The sequence below is a fragment of the Anolis carolinensis genome, chromosome 4 (genome assembly GCF_035594765.1).
Source record: "Anolis carolinensis isolate JA03-04 chromosome 4, rAnoCar3.1.pri, whole genome shotgun sequence".
NCBI lineage: Eukaryota > Metazoa > Chordata > Lepidosauria > Squamata > Dactyloidae > Anolis > Anolis carolinensis.
Window position 1 is genome coordinate 135,963,966 of NC_085844.1, and position 18,192 is coordinate 135,982,157.

The 18,192-nt window shown below is 40.1% G+C and overlaps 2 protein-coding genes and 1 long non-coding RNA gene across 9 annotated transcripts in view; 1 reads left to right on the forward strand and 2 right to left on the reverse strand.

Moving 5' to 3' along the window:
- wdr55 (WD repeat domain 55) lies at positions 1 to 12,004 on the reverse strand. 6 transcript variants are annotated; one of them, XM_003219977.4, is made up of 8 exons: positions 11,867 to 12,004; positions 8,112 to 8,260; positions 6,538 to 6,638; positions 5,055 to 5,142; positions 3,673 to 3,852; positions 3,261 to 3,360; positions 2,914 to 3,083; positions 1 to 1,564 (listed from the first exon to the last, which is right to left on the reverse strand). In XM_003219977.4, the coding sequence occupies exons 1-8, from the start codon at positions 11,882 to 11,884 to the stop codon at positions 1,249 to 1,251; spliced, it is 1,122 nt and encodes a 373-aa protein (XP_003220025.2). In that variant the 5' UTR covers positions 11,885 to 12,004; the 3' UTR covers positions 1 to 1,248. The 6 variants fall into 6 exon arrangements, with proteins under 6 accessions (XP_003220025.2, XP_062833930.1, XP_062833928.1 ...); XM_062977860.1 differs by having other exon boundaries at positions 8,066 to 8,260; XM_062977858.1 differs by lacking the exon at positions 11,867 to 12,004 and adding an exon at positions 11,572 to 11,821 and having other exon boundaries at positions 8,066 to 8,260.
- Positions 12,001 to 18,192, forward strand: part of LOC134298272 (uncharacterized) — a 17,873-nt gene continuing 11,681 nt past the window's right edge. The window contains exons 1-4 of one of the 2 annotated variants that reach the window (XR_010005262.1): positions 12,009 to 12,138; positions 12,951 to 13,215; positions 13,427 to 13,590; positions 14,676 to 14,769. This is a non-coding gene — a long non-coding RNA (uncharacterized LOC134298272). Of the gene's footprint in view, positions 12,139 to 12,950; positions 13,216 to 13,426; positions 13,591 to 14,675; positions 14,770 to 18,192 lie in introns of both variants that reach the window. The other variant, XR_010005263.1, reaches the window with a different exon arrangement.
- Positions 15,169 to 18,192, reverse strand: part of ik (IK cytokine) — a 15,818-nt gene continuing 12,794 nt past the window's right edge. Inside the window, exons 17-20 of the mRNA XM_062977854.1 lie at positions 17,940 to 18,028; positions 17,139 to 17,247; positions 16,557 to 16,591; positions 15,169 to 15,504 (exon numbers count right to left, since the gene is read on the reverse strand). Coding sequence (XP_062833924.1) covers positions 15,477 to 15,504; positions 16,557 to 16,591; positions 17,139 to 17,247; positions 17,940 to 18,028 — 261 coding nt within the window. The 3' untranslated portion in view covers positions 15,169 to 15,476. The remainder of the gene's footprint in view (positions 15,505 to 16,556; positions 16,592 to 17,138; positions 17,248 to 17,939; positions 18,029 to 18,192) is intronic.

Sequence of the window (18,192 nt, forward strand, 5' to 3'; positions counted from 1 at the left end):
TGAAACTTTTATAAATTCAATATTTTATTAAATTACAGATTTCCAGCATCAATAATTCATCTTCAGGTAAAAGCAGAGGTGGCAACACCTAGAAGTATTGCCAGTAATTCTTCGTTTATGTATATTGTGTTATCTAACGACAGTAGTGATATTTTTTATTGTAACATAAGACAGGCCTGCCTGCTCTTCCATTAGTCAAAGAGTATTGGCTTAAGAATTTTCTAAGCAGAAATGCTCTCTTAATAGTTTCATGCAAGTAGAAGCAACTAATCAGTTTGATGTTAGCTGCATGATACCTGTATTCAAAATTATTTTAAACAAGTTTGTTTAGAATAATTACTGGTATTTTGTGAAGATATGTAGCTTCAAAACAGAAGCTTTCCTATTCACTGCTGTTGGCTCCTATGTACTATATCTCTTCAGTCTGAAGATGCACTTTTCCTAGATAAACATCTCTAAAAATGGGGTTTGCCTTACAACTGCAGGCATACCTTATGTACGTGTGTGTGTGTGTGGTGGCAGTACTGAAAAAGGGCTGTCTTACAATCAGTGATGTCTTACAATTGAAGAAATACAGGTGGTATAAACCTCAATTTAGAAAATACACAATGAATGAGATCTAGGTTGAGCTGAAAACTGCTTGCTTGTGTGGGTTTCATAAGCTGTAATAGTGTATCAGCAATATTTCCCTTAGCAAATAATGAGAGTGTTTAAGGAAGTCAATTAGATAAATTTTGTATCTTGAATATTATGTTTAGCGTTCTACCTCAAAATTGTTATGAGAACATGGGAGCACATAGGTTTGATGATGCACAGCATGCTCATTCTAGGATGTCTGACCAGATCTGTTTTCCAAGAAAGGCAAACTTTTTTCCAGATATATCTAAAAATTGCTTAACTCCATGCAACAGGTGCCCTTCATATAACCAGTTTTTTTCAATTATCTGCACAACCTGTGACCCTACAGGTGTTTGGGATTCTAGCTCCCAGAAACCCTAGCCAGCTTGTCCAATGATCAGGAATTCTAGGAACTGAAGTCCAAAACACCTAGAGGGCCACAGAGTGTGCAGACCTGACCTGACCTTCACCCTTGACAGATCTACAATCCAGTGCAATCTTCATTAGGCCAAAAGATAGCCTCAAATATTATCCTGAATTCACAGTACAGAAAGGCATGTCTGTGAAACCATGACTATTTCTGCCCAGATTCCTTCAGGGGAATATACTCACAAATATACTCTATATAATTTAGTCACTGTCACTCTCAGTGGCCACACTGTCATCTTCTTGGACTGCAGGCACCTCCCTCAAATCCGCAAAGAAGTCCTCCCCACTACCAAACGCTTTGCTACTCAATGCTTTTAGCTGGCCGCTTTTCTTCTTCTTTCTGTAGTCGTCAACAATCACTGAACGAAGTGAAGAGATGTCCCAAAACTTGACCTTCTGATCATGGCCACAGCTTGCAAGAAATGGGCCCGTGTGACATTGGGCCAGTTGCTCAATAGGCTCCCCTACATGCTGACCGATGCTGCCTATGACCCGGTTGGGCAAGATGTTTACTGCCCTGCAACAAAGGGGGGGGGGGGGATATCAGATCAACAAGAAGCCAGTTTTTTTCCCCATTTCTGTAAGCCATTCTGCTGCAGAATGTTCAAGTTCCAAGGTTAAGGAAGGAATCCCAGCTAGGTTTCTCAAATTTATTTTAGCTACTTAGACACACACATGCAAAATGACTCATTTTTTCTAAATGTTACCTGTGTTATTCTACTTTGCTTGACAGTGCAATATAGAGAGAAGGCCTTATATGCCATGAAATATATCCCCTTCTATTAAACTGTTAATGTATTAATTCTGTGTAAAATCATAATTAAGATAAGAATGGAGCCAAAAACTTATCTCAAAATGAGGAATAATGCGCTACCATCATAAAGTCCATTCACCTGTTTTGTATTTCCTCCACCACATTTATAGTTAAGTGGGTCAGTTACTAATTCTTGGTGCTCTTAGGCAATTAGTCCAAGCAATGAGGCACCACTTTCCTTAGAGCAGGGGTTCTCAAACTTATTCAGCTATGGAGCCCCAAGAAATGTGTATACAGTATATTATATATAATCTATCAGGCCCGGGCAAACTTTTTGACACATTGTGCTGTAAACTTTGGCAGACAGGCTGGGCCAGTGGCAATTGGATGGAGAGTGTTTGTGTGAACTAATAGGAGGAAAAAATGAACAAATTCCTATGTGCACTGCACATATCTTCTTTGAAGTGCAAAGAAGAAAAAGGAAAGAAATAACAATACAATACTTAAAATGAAGGAACAATTTTAACTAACATAAGCTTAACAGTATTTCAGTGGAAAACCCAAGGGCTCTGCACTTCCCTTCTTCTGCCATGCAGGAAAACCACAATCAAAGCATCTCCTGAGTGGTGACAGAGAAATAATTTAACGTTTTGGAAGCAAGCAAGGTGAGGGGGAAAGGACCTGGGTGGTGAGGAAGCCGATGAAAAAAGCCTTTTACCGGCAAGAGAAGCAAGGGAAAAGTTTTTGGCAGTGAGGGGGCCAAGGGAAAAAGGCTTTTGGTGGCAAAAAGATGAGGACAGCCAAGGTGGCGAGCAAGGGGGAGAAGCAGGAAAGAGGAAAACCTGGAGGAGGGAAGTGGTTTGTAGAACCCCTCAGTATGCTTTGCAGAGCCCAAGGGCTCCTCAGAGCACACTTTGAGAACTGCTGCCTTAGAGAATAGCTTCTGTAATTCTATTCAATCACCAATCTCGATATATTTGTCTCTTGCCATCCCCTACCAAGCGTTCTTACTACACCATTCCCAACTGGACACTGGAGCAGGACCTCTGCTTGGCTGCCTAATGTTAAATCAGACCTGTCTCTTGGCAGGACACCCAATGTGCTCTTCTCACCTGATGACTCCGTCCGTGGAGCCTGTGCACACAATGTTCTCTGTTACGGGAACCATGCAGTCGATCGATTCCGCCTTCAATGCAAAACGATCGCTGGTTGCACCAAAGCCGTCCCAATTGAAAAGGTAAATGGTCCCTTCACTAGAGCCACAGGCCACTTTCTTCCCCCTCTGACCAAGAGGAAACAAAATAGAGCTTAAATGGAAGAAAGCACCACATAACTAGAAACAGCTGGCTGCCACATGTCTTTTCTCTGAATACTTAGCAAGAAAATAATGAGGTTTACACCACTGTGACAAACCTTCATGCACATGGGCTCCTCTCTTTCACTGAGAATCAGTACTGACCTTCATCAGAGAGATGGCTGTTAGTTCACCATTCTGGGGCTCAGAAAGTAGCTCAAAGCGCCTTCTCTTAATGTTGAAGACTCCCATGGTCCCATCTCCACTGCAAGAAAGAGAAACGTACACAATGCTTACATGTATATATTTGTAGGATAGTTATTTCTCAGATCCCCACTTACAGTAGAATAAAAGCAGTATAATTGTATCCAGCTGAAAACGGTTTCTAGGCAGATATTTCTCTTTTATGTCCAGGAGAGGAATAACAACAGCAATTTGTGCCAAGGGCTCTTGCCACGAAGAAAAAAACACTAGGTTGTTGCAGAAGCTCTTGACTTTCAACTACAGAACCATAGAAAATTTTTTTAGTGATCAAAGCTTATTCCCCCGTCTGCTTAATAGACAAGTACAGAGATACCTGGTGGTGAGCAGCAGTTTCTTGTTTCCATCCACAGCCATGCCACTGATGTATTCCTCATGCTCCTTTGCTTCCATGATGGAGGTGCCTTTACGCAGGTCCCACACCTTCAGCTCCCCACTGTCATCTCCCGTAGCAAACAAGTTTTCATCTATCACCAACAGACTGTTCAAAGCAGAGCTGTGGAAATCCCAAAGATTTAACAATATAACCAAGGTATTACAGGATAACCTAGCCCCACTCAGAACTATGGCCTTCAGTAAAGTAACAATACTGAAGCCCTATATATATGTACTATGAACAAAATTGTCCTGAACCAGAAACATAGATTCTTACTGAATAAATTATCTCAGCATCTCCACATACATTTGTCGCTTCTTTTTCCAGTGCTTTTATTATCACTACATTCTTCAAAATGATGGTGCTACATACCAATTGTACTTTCTGCATTTTCCAGCATTATGATGGATGTTGGCCATACCCCAGAACATTTTACTTTGTATGCCCACTAATCAGGACTTAAAGAAAGTAGCAACTGTGACGGGAGGTTTAAGCCTGCTATTTACAGACTTGATTTCAACTGTGCTTTAGATCTTTGTTGCAAACAAAAGAAGCGAACTATAAACTGGCCAACACATATTTTGCTGCCTCAAATGCTAGCCCTGTTTCTGGGTATGTTTGATCTGCTGATTCCTAAAATGACACCAGTTTTCCCTCCATCAGCTCTAGAGATATGGAACAGTTATATGGTATCTAGTACTAGTCATATACTTGCCCATAGAAAACCATGATAACCATATCTAAGCAACTAGAGCAGATGCAGTCTATCCAATGCAATTTTCTGAATCAGTGCCCTAAATAACCCCAGGTACAGGCCTAAAAACCAAAACACGAAGAAAGTTCCCGAGATAACTTTCCTATTTTAATACCAGGCAGTATAAATATTCCACAATAGTTGAACCCTTAATAAAAATTATGCTAGATAACTGGGGAGGGGATTAGACTTAAAACATTAGAAAGAAAATAATTAAAACCATATCACATTTGAGACAGATTGAAAATTTATAAATTTCATATTCATTTGCTTAACTAAAGCCTGACTTATTTATGAACTTAAATTCTGCCTTACAGTATTCTAATTTCAATGTTCAACAATATTAAGTAGCTGCAAGGACATCTGTTCTTAAAATACCAATATGATTGTTACAATATGATGGTGTGAACTAAAGTTCTCAGTTGTCTGGAAGAAAATAACAGCTACCAGAATGAATCAGAATATGCTGTCTTTCTGGTCCTAAGAAAAAGATACCTATTTAGGATTCAAAAATATTTCTCAGTGGGAATGGTAATACTTATGTCATCAGACATTATTAGAGACTTACTTATGTGCTTTGGAGAAGCGTGTGACAAGACGACCCTCCTCAACATTCAGGATATGAATGGATTTATCCTTGGATGCCGTGTAGAGCTCTAGAGGGCATAGGGAAAATGACATAGGCCACTGTATTGGAAATAACTGCACCCAGTCTCTGGGCACATATCCTTTTGGACCAATCATAACCTTACTGAAAAGGAAAAATGATGTCATATCCATTTAGCAAATGTGAATCTCAATGAACATCTCTGAACTGCCAAGGACAAAGACATGCCACTAAAATATATTTGGCTAATAGAGTTTTAAAGATGTTTCTTTGAAGTTGAAATTGCAGTTGCCCAAAAGATATACATTCCCTTGAAACCTCTTAGTTAAAATATGCACTCAGAAATTAAAAAACAAAGTCTTACTTGAAAAATAACATACAGTATCTTGTTTACTCAGAAACATCTTGTATTAGTTCACCATACAGGCACATTTCTTATTAAACTTCAGTTATAGATAGGATGTAGTTCTCTCTGTGTTGAGTACACAGGGTATAATTCTTAATCAATAGTCCATAGTCTTTAGGTATAATTGTACTCATTGAAGTCCTAAAATAATATGTCTCTATCGAAGTCCAATCAGCAACATGCATCCACCTCCACTGAGGTGAAAAGCAGACAGAATAAAAAATGGAGTCCTGAGTATAAACATACTAATTACAATCACATGTCTATAACCTCTCCCACACCAAAGAGGTACAGTCAAACTGACAAATCAACATACACATAGAATACAGATTAGAAAATATATACATTAACAAATAAATATTGAAAGGCTTGGGAGGTTGCTATTTCCAACACGCCATATAGGGCTAAAATTCTACATTTACTTGGAACTATGAAAAGAAACTGAGTCCAGCATCAATAAATGAAAATACCATTCCAGATATGTTTTTAAAACAATGCTAAAATACACTTCATCCATCCATGGCCCTAAACTATGCCTACTCATGCTGATTTTGGAATGTTTTAAAAACAGGATGCAATTTATGGCACATTTATGAGCAAGTGTTACAGTCTGAATGCTGCTTAGATTTGCATTTTGCAAAATGTAATCCTGAGTTGCTCAAAACAAGGGCATTGTTTTACATAGCAATTACTGTTGCTTCATATTTTTTGTTATTTAAAGAGTCAAATGTTAGTGTGCTGAATTAATGTGCGACAAATGTTGCAGTGCTTTAAAAAGTAACATTATTTTGCAAAATCAGCTTCAGTGTGCTGTTGTAACCTCAAAAAACAGAACGTGGCAGGTTGAGTTATCATTTGTAACATGACTCAGAAATAAATGCTATTGTGTTAAATGGGAATTGCTTTCCAAAAATAATGAGTTCCAGTTTTAGAATTTCTTCTCCAGGAAGATGAACAGAAACAACTAGTCTTGAACAGAAACAACTAGTCATGACTTTGTACAAGCATAAAACAAGCCCTGCGGGGAGAATCACTTACTGTGTCCATCATGGGAAAAGGACACTTCCCGACAGGATTTCAAGTGATGTCCTGAAGACCAAAGCTCCTTGTTCCCACCTTCGAAACAGGAGTATGAATACCTAAAAGATTTTAAAAACAGGGAAGTTGTCGTATATCTAGAGTTAAAAGTTGTTTTGGCAAAGAAAAAAGGAACAGGGTTAGTGAAGCATGGGCATAGTTGGGAAAACATTTCAGTTTGAGGTACGGCACATCAAGATACTTATCCGTATCTGCCCCAAATTCTGTTTATAAATCTGTTGGCTGCTGTCACACTTATCTGGTCACATTCCAGGAGCTATGATACCCTGAACAGTAGAAGTACCTTGGGTTAGATTTATTTATCATATCAGAAATGAACTGAGAGTACAGTTGTAATGTTAAAAACTTGGCATTATACTAAATGTCCTTTGACCAGAAGCTGGCCACTTTGAGTGCCTCTGGTATTGCTATATGAAGGTCCTCCATCATGCATGTGACAGGGCTCAGGATGCATTGTAATAGGTGGTGTGTGGTTTGCTCTTCCCCACGCTTGCATGTTGTGGACTCCACTTTGTAGCCCCATTTCTTAAGGTTGGCTCTGCATCTCATGGTGCCAGAGCACAGTCTGTTCAGCTCATTCCAAGTCGTCCAGTCTTCTGTGGGCCCAGGAAGGAGTCTCTCATTTGGTATCAGCCATGGATTGAGATTCCGGGTTTTAGCCTGCCACTTTTGGACTCTCGCTTGCTGAGGCGTTCCTACAAGTATCTCGGCAGATCTTAGAAAACTATTTCTTGACTTAAGGCATTGGCGTGCTGGCCAATATCCGAACAGGGGATGGATGCCACAATGGTGCCCCTTTTGTAAAATGGCTAATTCATTGTTTTGGTACTTTGTGAGGTTTTTTATGGGGTGAGGTATTTTCAAGCTATGGATGGTTGAATCTGTGAATATAGACCAACTATACACCCAGTTGCATTAATGCGAACCTGGCAGGTCACATATATAAATTGTACTGATTCAATGTGTGTCCTACAGAACCTTTTGGAGGCCATAGCAAAGCTTGGGTGAACAGGAAAGCAAAGCACACACACACTTCTTACACCCAGGAATCCAGATCAGGATGATGGGAGGAGATGCTAGGTTAAAGCTGCCTCCTTCCCCTTGTAATCGTGGTCAAGATCACTGTTTCCCCATTAACAGGAACAGACCAACAGTGATCTTGATGTGGATTACAGCAGAAGGAACCAAGGGAGGTTGAAAACTGATCTACCACGACTGCAAGGACCAAGAGTGTTCTTGTTTGTGTATTATATTGTTTTGTTTCATTGTGCTGCAGAATTAAATGTCCCCTTTAGTCAGCAACAGAGATCAAAGGAAACAGAAGATGCACTACAAAAAGACCATTTATTTCTGAACTATTGATCAATTCAACTGTAAATACACAGATTCTGAAAGACTCTACTGAAAAGTATCCAAACTGACAATGACATTTTACTGGACTATTAATAGTGAAATGGGGATCACTCACGCAATTGTGCCGTCAATACAAATACATTCAAGGAAGCTATGCTCACACATAAACATCACCATCCACATCTCCAGCAGCGATGATATCTCGACTGGGGTGAAAGGCAATGGTGTTTGCAGCAGCTTCAAGGGAAATATCCACAGGGGTGTCTCGTAGCCTAGGTTCCTGTTCAGCGTCCTCCTCATCTGAACAAGCCTAAGTGGGGAAAGGAATGGAAATGAATCAATCTACCATAAAAACAACACTACACGTGACTTAGAGGTAGCATGCATTATATTACATCTGTTGCATCTTTAGGGCTGATTGTCCATGATCCTTGCAATACATTTAACACCTGTTGATGATAAGCATCTCTCACCACACATAATCATAATCATAATCATCTCCCCAAAGGGACTCAGGGCGGTTTCCAAACATATGGCAACCATTCAATGCCCAAAGAAAACTATACAAAACAGTTTACATCAAGACAAAGTGCATTAGACAATATAAACAACCTAACTGTAAATTAATAAACAAAACGACGACCAACAGAATAAAACTTCAAATGAAAAAAATAAAAATAAATCATAAAATACAAAAACCCTGATAATACACATTAAAAATAATATAGATATAAAACTGAGTATACTGAAACTCCATCAGGCGAGGTTCAGAAGTCCAGTGATCAGGAGTACTAGAGAGGACCTAATCAACTATAAAAGGACTGAGCAAGTGATAGCGCAAACAGTATGTCACAGGGCCAGGGCAGTGGGTGAGGTGCAGAACAGATTACTATCTGGCAATTAGGAACTGGGCCTAGGGATTCATCCTTCTTGGCTTGTTGGAACATCCAAGTTTTCAGTTCCTCATGAAAAGAGGGCAGTGTGGAGGCTTAGCTAATCTCCCTGGGGAGGGAGTTCCAAAGTCAGGGAATCACTACCAAGGCCTTCTCAGTATCTAATGAAACATTTAGATATACTAAGGTTGATTTTCTAGCAGTGCTTTCCCTACGTGCCGTCACAAATACTGGCAGTCCCTGGGTTATGAACAAAATAGTTTATGTAGGTGTGTTCTTATGTTTGTTTGTTTTTAAATAATGTCAGAAGCGACTTGAGAACATACTGCAAGTTGCTTCTGGTGTGAGAAAATTGGCCATCTACAGAGACATTGCCCAAGGGACACCCGGATGTATTGCTGGGAGGCTTCTCTCATGTCCCTGCAAGCTAGAGCTGACAAACAGGAGCTCACATCTCGTGGATTTGAACTGGCAACCTTCAGGTCAGCAACCCAACCTTCAAGTCAGCAGTTCAGCCAGCACAAGGGTTTAACCCATTGCGCCACTGCGGCTCCTTGTGAGTATGTTGAATTTGTATGTAAGTACAAAAACTTACAAGAACAAGTACATTTCTAAGTGTAACACCAGCCATTTTTTAAAAAAGGTTTTGGACACCTTAGGGAAGAGGTGACACCACTGTAACCTTTGTTTTGCTGCCTGTGCTCCTGTTCAAAAAATTTCACCTTACTTTCTGTCCTCGAGACAACTGGAATTTGAAATTTTTGCGTTGTGGAAAGGATTGGTGAGAAAGCCTCAGCAGAAAAATCGTTTCCCTATTATAACTCTTTCCTTTCCTAGGGATAGATTTCTCTCACTTCATGTGGTCTCAGAAAGTGAGATCAAATCTCTCTAGTGAGGACATAGACAGCAGTAAAAATCTCACAGTGGCTCTAACTCCATACCATATTAACTAAAAGATTTAAAAAGTTGCATGGTGTATCATTTATTTTTACCTGTGAATGTAAATACTTGAACATTTTCTAATACTGTAAAAGGCCCAGTGCTCTCAACGTTGCCTGTTGACTTAGGGTTGACTGTTGACTCATAAATTTCATAGGGATTTCTTGTGGGGTTTTTTTTTTTAATTCTAGAACCCTGAGAGATGGGAGCTTAGCACAAAAGACATACACTTAAAATGAAAGAATTCTGAGCTCAGAACTTTGTTCTGAGTAGTACACTTTCATGTAGTTCACCACAAAACTCCATTCGCAATCACACAGACGTTATTCATTAAAGCACTAATTTAATTTGTGGAAGACGGACCGGTGCCGAGTGTCACATTACTGACAATCTCAATTGCTCCAAATCCTTGTTGATCTACTTCAAATCACTTTCTGAATCACAGACCCTAATGGCCCAGCTGTTTGCAATGTAATTTCAAATGCTATTGCTTCAGTGCAGTAATCTTTATGATAACTCACTAAAGCAGTATGGCAGCCACAATGTGTAGCGGCATTGGGTGAATGTACTGAGAAACCTCTGGGTCTGTGTGAAATAAGCAATCGATCAAATATTTTAAAAATATAAATGAAACGTTTTCATGAGATATGTTGTGGCCTCATATATTTTGTGATTACAATTTACACATGTCCATATCTCTTATAAGGAGTTGCTTTCACCTCCGGTTTGCCAGTAAACCTGAATAACTGTCATAAAACAATACATGTCTACAAAGTGTCACCAAATGAAATATCTGGAAAGCTCTGCACTAAAGGTTACATGTTAATTATGTTTGATGTCTGTTTTGTGTATTTAAATATGTATTTTATATAAATGCAGTTTTAATTTGGATCTTTTATAGAAAAATGTATACAGTAGAGTCTCACTTATCCAACATAAACGGGCCAGCAGAATGTTGGATAAGCAAATATGTTGGATAATAAGGAGGCATTAAGGAAAAGTCTATTAAACATCAAATTAGTTTATGATTTTACAAATTAAGCACCAAAACATCATGTTATACAACAAATTTGACAGAAAAAGTAGTTCAATACGCAGTAATGCTATGTAATAATTACTGTATTTATGAATTTAGCACCAAAATATCACGATATATTGAAAACATTGACTACAAAAATGTGTTGGATAATCCAGAACGTTGGATAAGTGAGTGTTGGATAAGTGAGACTCTACTGTATTTGTTGAATTTTTGCAATGTTTGTGTTTTTTAATTGTGTTGTAACCCGCCTCAAGCCACAGAGACAGGCGGGTAAGAAATAAAATTATTATTATCATTATCATCATCATCATCACCATCATCATTACAGAAACAGCTCTAAACGATTGTGCCTTAAGGCATGGAAAAATGAAAGATAACAACACTGTCCAATGTGTTTTTTGACTCAAATTTCTAGCCTGCAGAAGAGAAGGCTGGGAGGAGACACAATAGCCATGTATAAATGTGAGAGGAAGTCATAGGGAGGAGGGAGAAAGATTGTTTTCTGCTGCCCTAGAGACTAGGATGTGGAACAATGGGTTCAAACTACAAGAGATTCCACCTGAACATTAGGAAGAAATTCCTAACTGTGAGAGCTGTTCAGCAGTGGAACTCTCTGCCCCAGAGTGTGGTGGAGGCTCCTTCTTTGGAGGCTGGATGGCCATCTGTCAGGAGTGCTTTGGCAGAAGGTTGGACTGGATGGCCCACGAGGTCTCTTCCAACTCTAGGATTGTCCCTGACTCACTGGTCTACCTTTCTCTTCTTTCCAGCACTTCCATGAGGCCTCCCATTCTGAATTGGTTAAGGCATGTCTCTATACCAGGCATGGGCAAAGTTTGGCCCTCCAGGTGTTTTGTACTTCAGCTCCCACAATTCCTAACAGCCGGCTGCAGATGCTCTTCCTTCTCCCTTTTTAGTGCTGAAACAGTTATACAGCTCTCCGAGCGCAGGCTCACGCAAATGCAGCGGCAACAGAGAGGCCACTTCACCCCGACCTCTCTCCTCTTGAGGCCGAGCTCTCAAAAAGTGAGGGCACGCGTCTACTCACTTCCTCGGGCGCTGCCATCTTGGAGAGCACGCTCACACCGGGACAGAGCGCAAAACAGAGCTACTGCGCCTGCGCGGCGAGGATTGGATGGAGAGAAGGAAGTGTTTACGATACCCGGACTCGCAGCGCCATTGGCTGGCTCCAGTCCTCACTCTTCTTCGGCTTTTTTGGGCCCGTTCCACCCTCGCAGGCCTGCCAGAACTGTCCACATGACACGAGATGATGGTTTTTCACCGCCCCATTCCCTCTGCCTTGGTTGCCATCGTTTCAGGGTAGGGATTTCTTCCTCCTGGACTTTGTGAGCCAGGAAACTTTCCCATTAAACCGACTCCCCCCCCCTCCCCCGCAGCTTTTTGGGCCTCTAACTCCCAGAAGCCCTAGCCAGCTTGTTCAATGGCCAAGAATTCTGGGAACTGGAGGCCAAAATAGCTGGCAGGCCTCAGGTTGAGAGTACCTGATTTAAACCATATAGACCAGTGGTTCTTAACCTGTGGGCTTCCAGATGTTTTGGCCTTCAACTCCCAGAAATCCTAACAGCTCGTAAACTGGCTGGGATTTCTGGGAGTTGTAGGCCAAAACACCTGGGGACCCACAGGTTGAGAACCACTGATACAGATAGATGATGCCATGAAAATGAACAAAATCTGACTACCATTATTAAAAAAACTCTAAAATCAAAATAAATAAAAAGCAATACTCCCGCCTCCCAACAAAAGAAATGTGTGCTTATTTATGTATTTTGCGGAAACTTCTTTTGATTTTCTCACTAGGTCATGTTTATCACTGATGACTGAGCCTAATGAAATATACTATGCAATTAATGAGTCTCCACGATAATTTTAATTGGTTTTAAATATGTTAATGCTTAATATTTATTTGTATCTTATTTCTGGATGTTGTTATGCTTTGTGTGATTTTTGTCTTGCATTTTATGTTAAATGTGCTTTAATTTGTATTGTTATATTTATACACTGTACTCACAATGTGGCACTGAAGTGGCCAAACTGTAAACCGCTCTGAATCCCCTTCAGGGTGAGAAGAGCGGGGTAGAAATATAATAAATAAATACATTCCCCCCCCCCAGGCAGAAAGCAGCCAGGCGTTGAAGCTGCAAGACCATTCAATGCTAATCAAGGTGACCAACTGCAACGTTCACACTTGCCCCAGGCAGACAAGAGTTCTTTCTCCCACTCTGGACCTTCCACAGATATATAAACCCACTTGCCTACTTTCCAACAGACCTCACAACCTCTGAGGATGCTTGCCATAGATGCGGGTAAAACGTCTGGAGGGAATTGCTTCTGGAACATGGCCATATAGCCCAAAAAATTCACAGCAACCCAGATTGAGTATCCTTTATATGTAATGCTTGGGAGCAGAAGTGTTTTGGAGCCATTTATTACTGATGATTTTGGAACACCCTGTCTTTGCATATGCATACATCATTAGATATCTTAATAGTGGCATCCAAGTTTAATTATGAAATTCATTTGTTTTTCTTATTTGCCTAATCTGAAGATGGTTTTATTGAATATTCTTAACCATTCTGCATACATTAAGTGATCCAAATGGAAAGGCCACTCATTTGGATAATTTTCAGGTTTCGGAATTCCAGATAAAGGGTGCTCAACCTACAATAAAGATGTTATTGTTTTGTCAAAGGCTTTCATGGCCGGAATCACTGGATTGCTGTGAAACTTCAAAGGCATTCAATGCTAATCAAGGTGATTAATTGCAACATTCACATTGCCTTAAATAGACAGAGTTGTTTCTGCCACTTTGGACATTCAAGGTTTTGGGATTTTCTTGGAGGGGGAGGGGGGAATATTTTCAATTTGTGGATGCTTAAATCATAGACTTGGAAGAAACCAAGAAGCAGAAAAATCACATTAAAAGTGCCCCCGACAGATGGCCATCCAGCCTCTGCTTAAAAGCCTCCAAAGGAGGAGCCTCCACTACACTCCGGGGCAGAGAGTTCCACTGCTGAACAGCTCCCACAGTTAGGAAGTTCTTCCTAATATTCAGGTGGAATCTCCTTTTCTGTAATTTGAAGCCATTGTTCCGTCTCTTAATCTCAAGGCAGAAGAAAACAAGTTTGACAAGTTAAAACGTGTCCAGAGAAGGATGTCTAAAATGATCAAAGGTCTAGAGACCATGAATCCCTGTGAGGAGTAAATTAAAGAGCGGAGTATATTTAGCCTGCAGAAGAGAAGGTTGAGAGGAGACAGGATAGTCATGTATAAGTATCTGAAAGGATGTTATAAGGAAGAAAGAGAAGGTATGTTTTCTGCTGCCCTTGGATTCAAATTATAGGAAAGGAGATTCTATCTGAAAATCAGGAAGAACCTCCTGACCATAGCTGATGTTCAGCAGTGGAACCCTCTGCCTCGGAGTGTGATGAATGATCCTTCTTTGGAGGCTTTTAAACATAGGCTGGATGGCAATAGATTGTGCTTTTCTTGCATGGCGGAGGTGGGACTAAATGGCCCATGTTTGTTGATCTGGTAATTACAGGATGTATTTCCCTCATCTAAAAATCTGGTTATTGACTCAAATAATGCTTTCTACAGAATGAAAAATAAAAATTTCCTTGTAAAAACAAACTTACAGTACTCTTCTGTTCGATCATAATACATCTATTTGCACCTTACCTAGCTGCTAGCATCCACCCAGTTAAATTGCTGTTTTCCATCTCTCCCCCAACAATTTTAGCCTAATTTTAGAGATTTTAAATGATATATTAAGGATTTAATATGTTAGTAATTATGTGGATTATTTTATGTCTTGTTTATTTATGCTGAACTTGCAGACTGAAAAGTCGGTGGTTTGAATCTGGGGAGCAGGGTGAGCTCCCGGTGTTAGCCCCAGCTTCTGTCAACCTAGCAGTTTGAAAACATGCAAACGTGAGTAGATCAATAGGTACCGCTTTGATGGGAAGGTAACGGTGCCCCATGCAGTCATGCCGGCTACATGACCTTGGAGCTGCTTACGAACGCCAGCTCTTCAGCTTAGAAGTGGAGATGAGCACCAACCCCCAGAGTCGGACACGGCTGGACGTCATGTCAGGGGAAAACCTTTACCTGTACATATTTATGTCCATTTATAATTTACTGAGTTGCTGTTGATTTGTTTACATATTACTGCCGGCATTAATGTTTGCCATTGTGTTTTTTGTTGTGAGCTACCCTGAATACCTTCAGGGAGATAGGGTGGGCTATAAAGTTTCATTCATCCATTCATTCATCATACACTTATCAGTAGTATAAATGGTCTTAAAATTTACTACAGACCAGAACAAAGAATCTGATAAATATTAGTGCAGGTTTTATTACATGTAGAAGTATTACTAGCCACAAAATCTAAAGTGTAGGTTCCTATGAAAGGAGCACAGCTGCAAGCAATACAACACAAGGAAGAGAGCAGCTAAGGCTCTTCGGAAGACTCAGAAACTCTCCTTTGTGTTTACACACACAAGACCCTGCCGTATTCTCAGCTCAGAAATCACGTAGGTTTTGTTCCATGGCAGGAAAATGTGATCCTCCATCAAAGCTTCTTCTCCAGAATAGTTGAGCAGGAATGTAGCCAAAGGGACAAAGAGCTCACAGAAGGTTCAATACTTCGGTCTTTTTACCTCAACCCTGAAATTAAAGAAATGTATGAGTCACAAGATATGGAACAGCACACCAGTGAACCCAAAACACAGGACCACAAAACATGCTAAGATCTTTTCTAAGTCAGTTAGATAAACACTTTTTAAACGCTTGAGTCACATTCAGCAATCATTACTATGGCATTTCTTATACATATTTGCTAATGCTAGAACATAGAATGTGTGCAATAGCATTATATATATGGGGCATCAAGTTTTCGTAGCCCTATAAAGATGTCAAGAGAAGAAAATACGGGAATGTTTAATCTCAGAGATGGTAGCTTCAGGTGTTCTTTCAACAAGGAACACACAAACTGCACAATAAACCGAACAGCTTTCTGAAAGGCTTAGATAGCATTATCTACTCAGACAAAAGATCCATAGAGGCAATGAAACTGACTTCATGTGAGATTTGAGCAATTTAAAGCAGCAAGATTTCTCTTGGTGAACGCCAAAACACAAATATCTTATTTTGACTAACAATCTGAAAAGAGTGTTTGTACTAGAATCCAGAGCTAAGCACAGTTTTAGAATGAAAGGATGTGATGTAAGCCACAGTCTCTACACCAGACTGTTACACTGAAGCTTGAATAAGTTAAATGAAAGTCAGAGCTTCAGTCAAGACCCAAATATTGCCAGCACAAAGCTTGTAGCCAAGAACAAGTAGTTTGGGCTAAAGCTTATAGGGTACCTATAAACTATGTTTTGAAAGTTAAAAGCTGATGGAATAAAAATGACTCCTACTTTAGCATCGTCAGTATAATAATGAAAGACCCTAATATAATGTCAACTATTTGTTACTGTATCGTCAACTACATATTTATAAATGCAAGGTTTTAGGATGCCATTTGACAAACTGCTTACTTGATAGTAAAAAAGCTTTGAATATAAGATGAACCTGTCTTCAACCAACACTTGAACTCACCTCCCCCATCACAAAAATGTGTAGCTGCAGTCTTTTGAAGGCATGCAATAATATGTACAGTGTAAACTCAAGGGTGCCTTTCAAATAACAATTCAAGGAAAAGCAATTATACTAACCCATCAGCCTCCATCTTCTTCCTTTTTTCAATTATCTGTAGAGAAAGTACAATTACTACATTGCAGATATAACAATAACCATTTCCTGTGTTGGGATCATATTTATCTTCAACAAATGAGCATGCACAAAGGATGAATAGACTAAATTGCTTTCTGGTAGGCTTGATCAGCATTCAACCCATTAGAGATGGCTTTTCCAAATTAAATTGCTGATTGGAAGGTGGGTCAATCTGAGAATTACCAAAGCTAATTCAGAGCCCTGGAGGGTTGTACAGAAGGGTTTAACAACTGGGCTATGTCTGTGTAAATTGAAGAAGCCAGCTAGCCAGAGGCTCTCCTTTAAACACCCTAGAAATATCTGTGGAAAGCTCCAAAGAAAACAGCAATCCTTAGAGCCGTGTTTCTCAACCTGTGGGTTCACAGGTGTTCTGGCCTGCAACTTTCAGAAATCCCAGCCAGTTTACCAGCTGTTAGGATTTCTGGCAGTTGAAGGTCAAAACATCTGGAGACCCACAGGTTGAGAACACTGCCTTAGAAGATAAGGGAGTTATAATGGAAACTGGCTTTCCCCAAGAAACTCACCGCACTGATTTTCTTCCACTGACGATCCAATTCAGCCTTGTCATTGGTTTCCTTAAAACGGCGTGTCTTACGGCCTTCAGACATCTTGATTCCATACTGGAATGCCGCTCTAGGAAAACAGCAAAAGCAGAAATATAGATGAGAGAAGTGCACCTTCATAGGAGCTGAGAGCGGTTAGTCCTCCCACAGTTCTGGATCTATGTGCTCAGATCTGGCAGAGTAGACAGATAACTTGAGAAGGACCCCAACCATAAATGATCATAATATTGGGCACACCATTGTCCAGTTTGCATCTTCCCCTCTCAGGACAAGCTACAAACATATCTCCCTCTATGAACCATCTCAGAGTTTAAGATCATCTGGAGAGGCCTTGCTCTCGGCTCCGCCTTCTTTGCAGGTGCAATTGGCGGAGACAAGACCTAGCCTTCTTGGTGGTGGCCCCTCAGCTATGGAACTCCCTTCCCCAGAGAGATTAGATCAGTTCCCTCCTTCCTGATCTTCTGCAAAAAAGCGAAGACATGGCTCTTTGACCAAGCCTTTGAAAATCTCGTGCAATAATTAGATATGAAAGATGTGTAATTATCCTATGGAACAGTTCCGGACTAAGCCTATGGATCACGTGACTTTAATTTGTTGCATGGATTCAAATGCTTTAATTGTTTTAATGGTGAGGTTTATTTTTATTGTACTATATTTTTAAAGGCACTGCCTATGTTGTGAAGCCGCCTTGAGTCCCCTCCAGGGTTGAGAAAGGCGGGATAAAAGAGCCATAAATAAATAAATAAATAAATACAAACTCACTTGGGCAGAGCCTCTTTGTTATTCATATACTCGCTGTACTCCTCCTGTGTGTCAAAGTCCCAACGGCCAAGGGGTCCTTTTTTGTTTCCCTTGAAGAGAAAAAGAACAAGGAAAATTTTAGTCGACTCAGGAACTGAAATGATCTGAACTATACATATTAAACTAGATAGGAAATACTGTGTTTGAAAGTTTCCTTTCTCTATTGGATACACACACATCCAAATTATTCAAACAAATAGGCAGAAAGATTATA

Bases quoted from the DNA above. Each gene is read 5' to 3' on its own strand.
- wdr55 (XM_062977857.1), bottom strand. From the start codon at position 11,483: ATGGCCATCCAGCCTCCAAAGAAGGAGCCTCCACCACACTCTGGGGCA. The intron at 8,261-11,406 runs GTTAGGAATTTC...TTCCCCACTTAG, and splicing joins ACTGCTGAACAGCTCTCACA to GCTTGTTCAGATGAGGAGGA. The intron at 3,853-5,054 runs GTAAGTCTCTAA...GGATTTCCACAG, and splicing joins CGCTTCTCCAAAGCACATAA to CTCTGCTTTGAACAGTCTGT.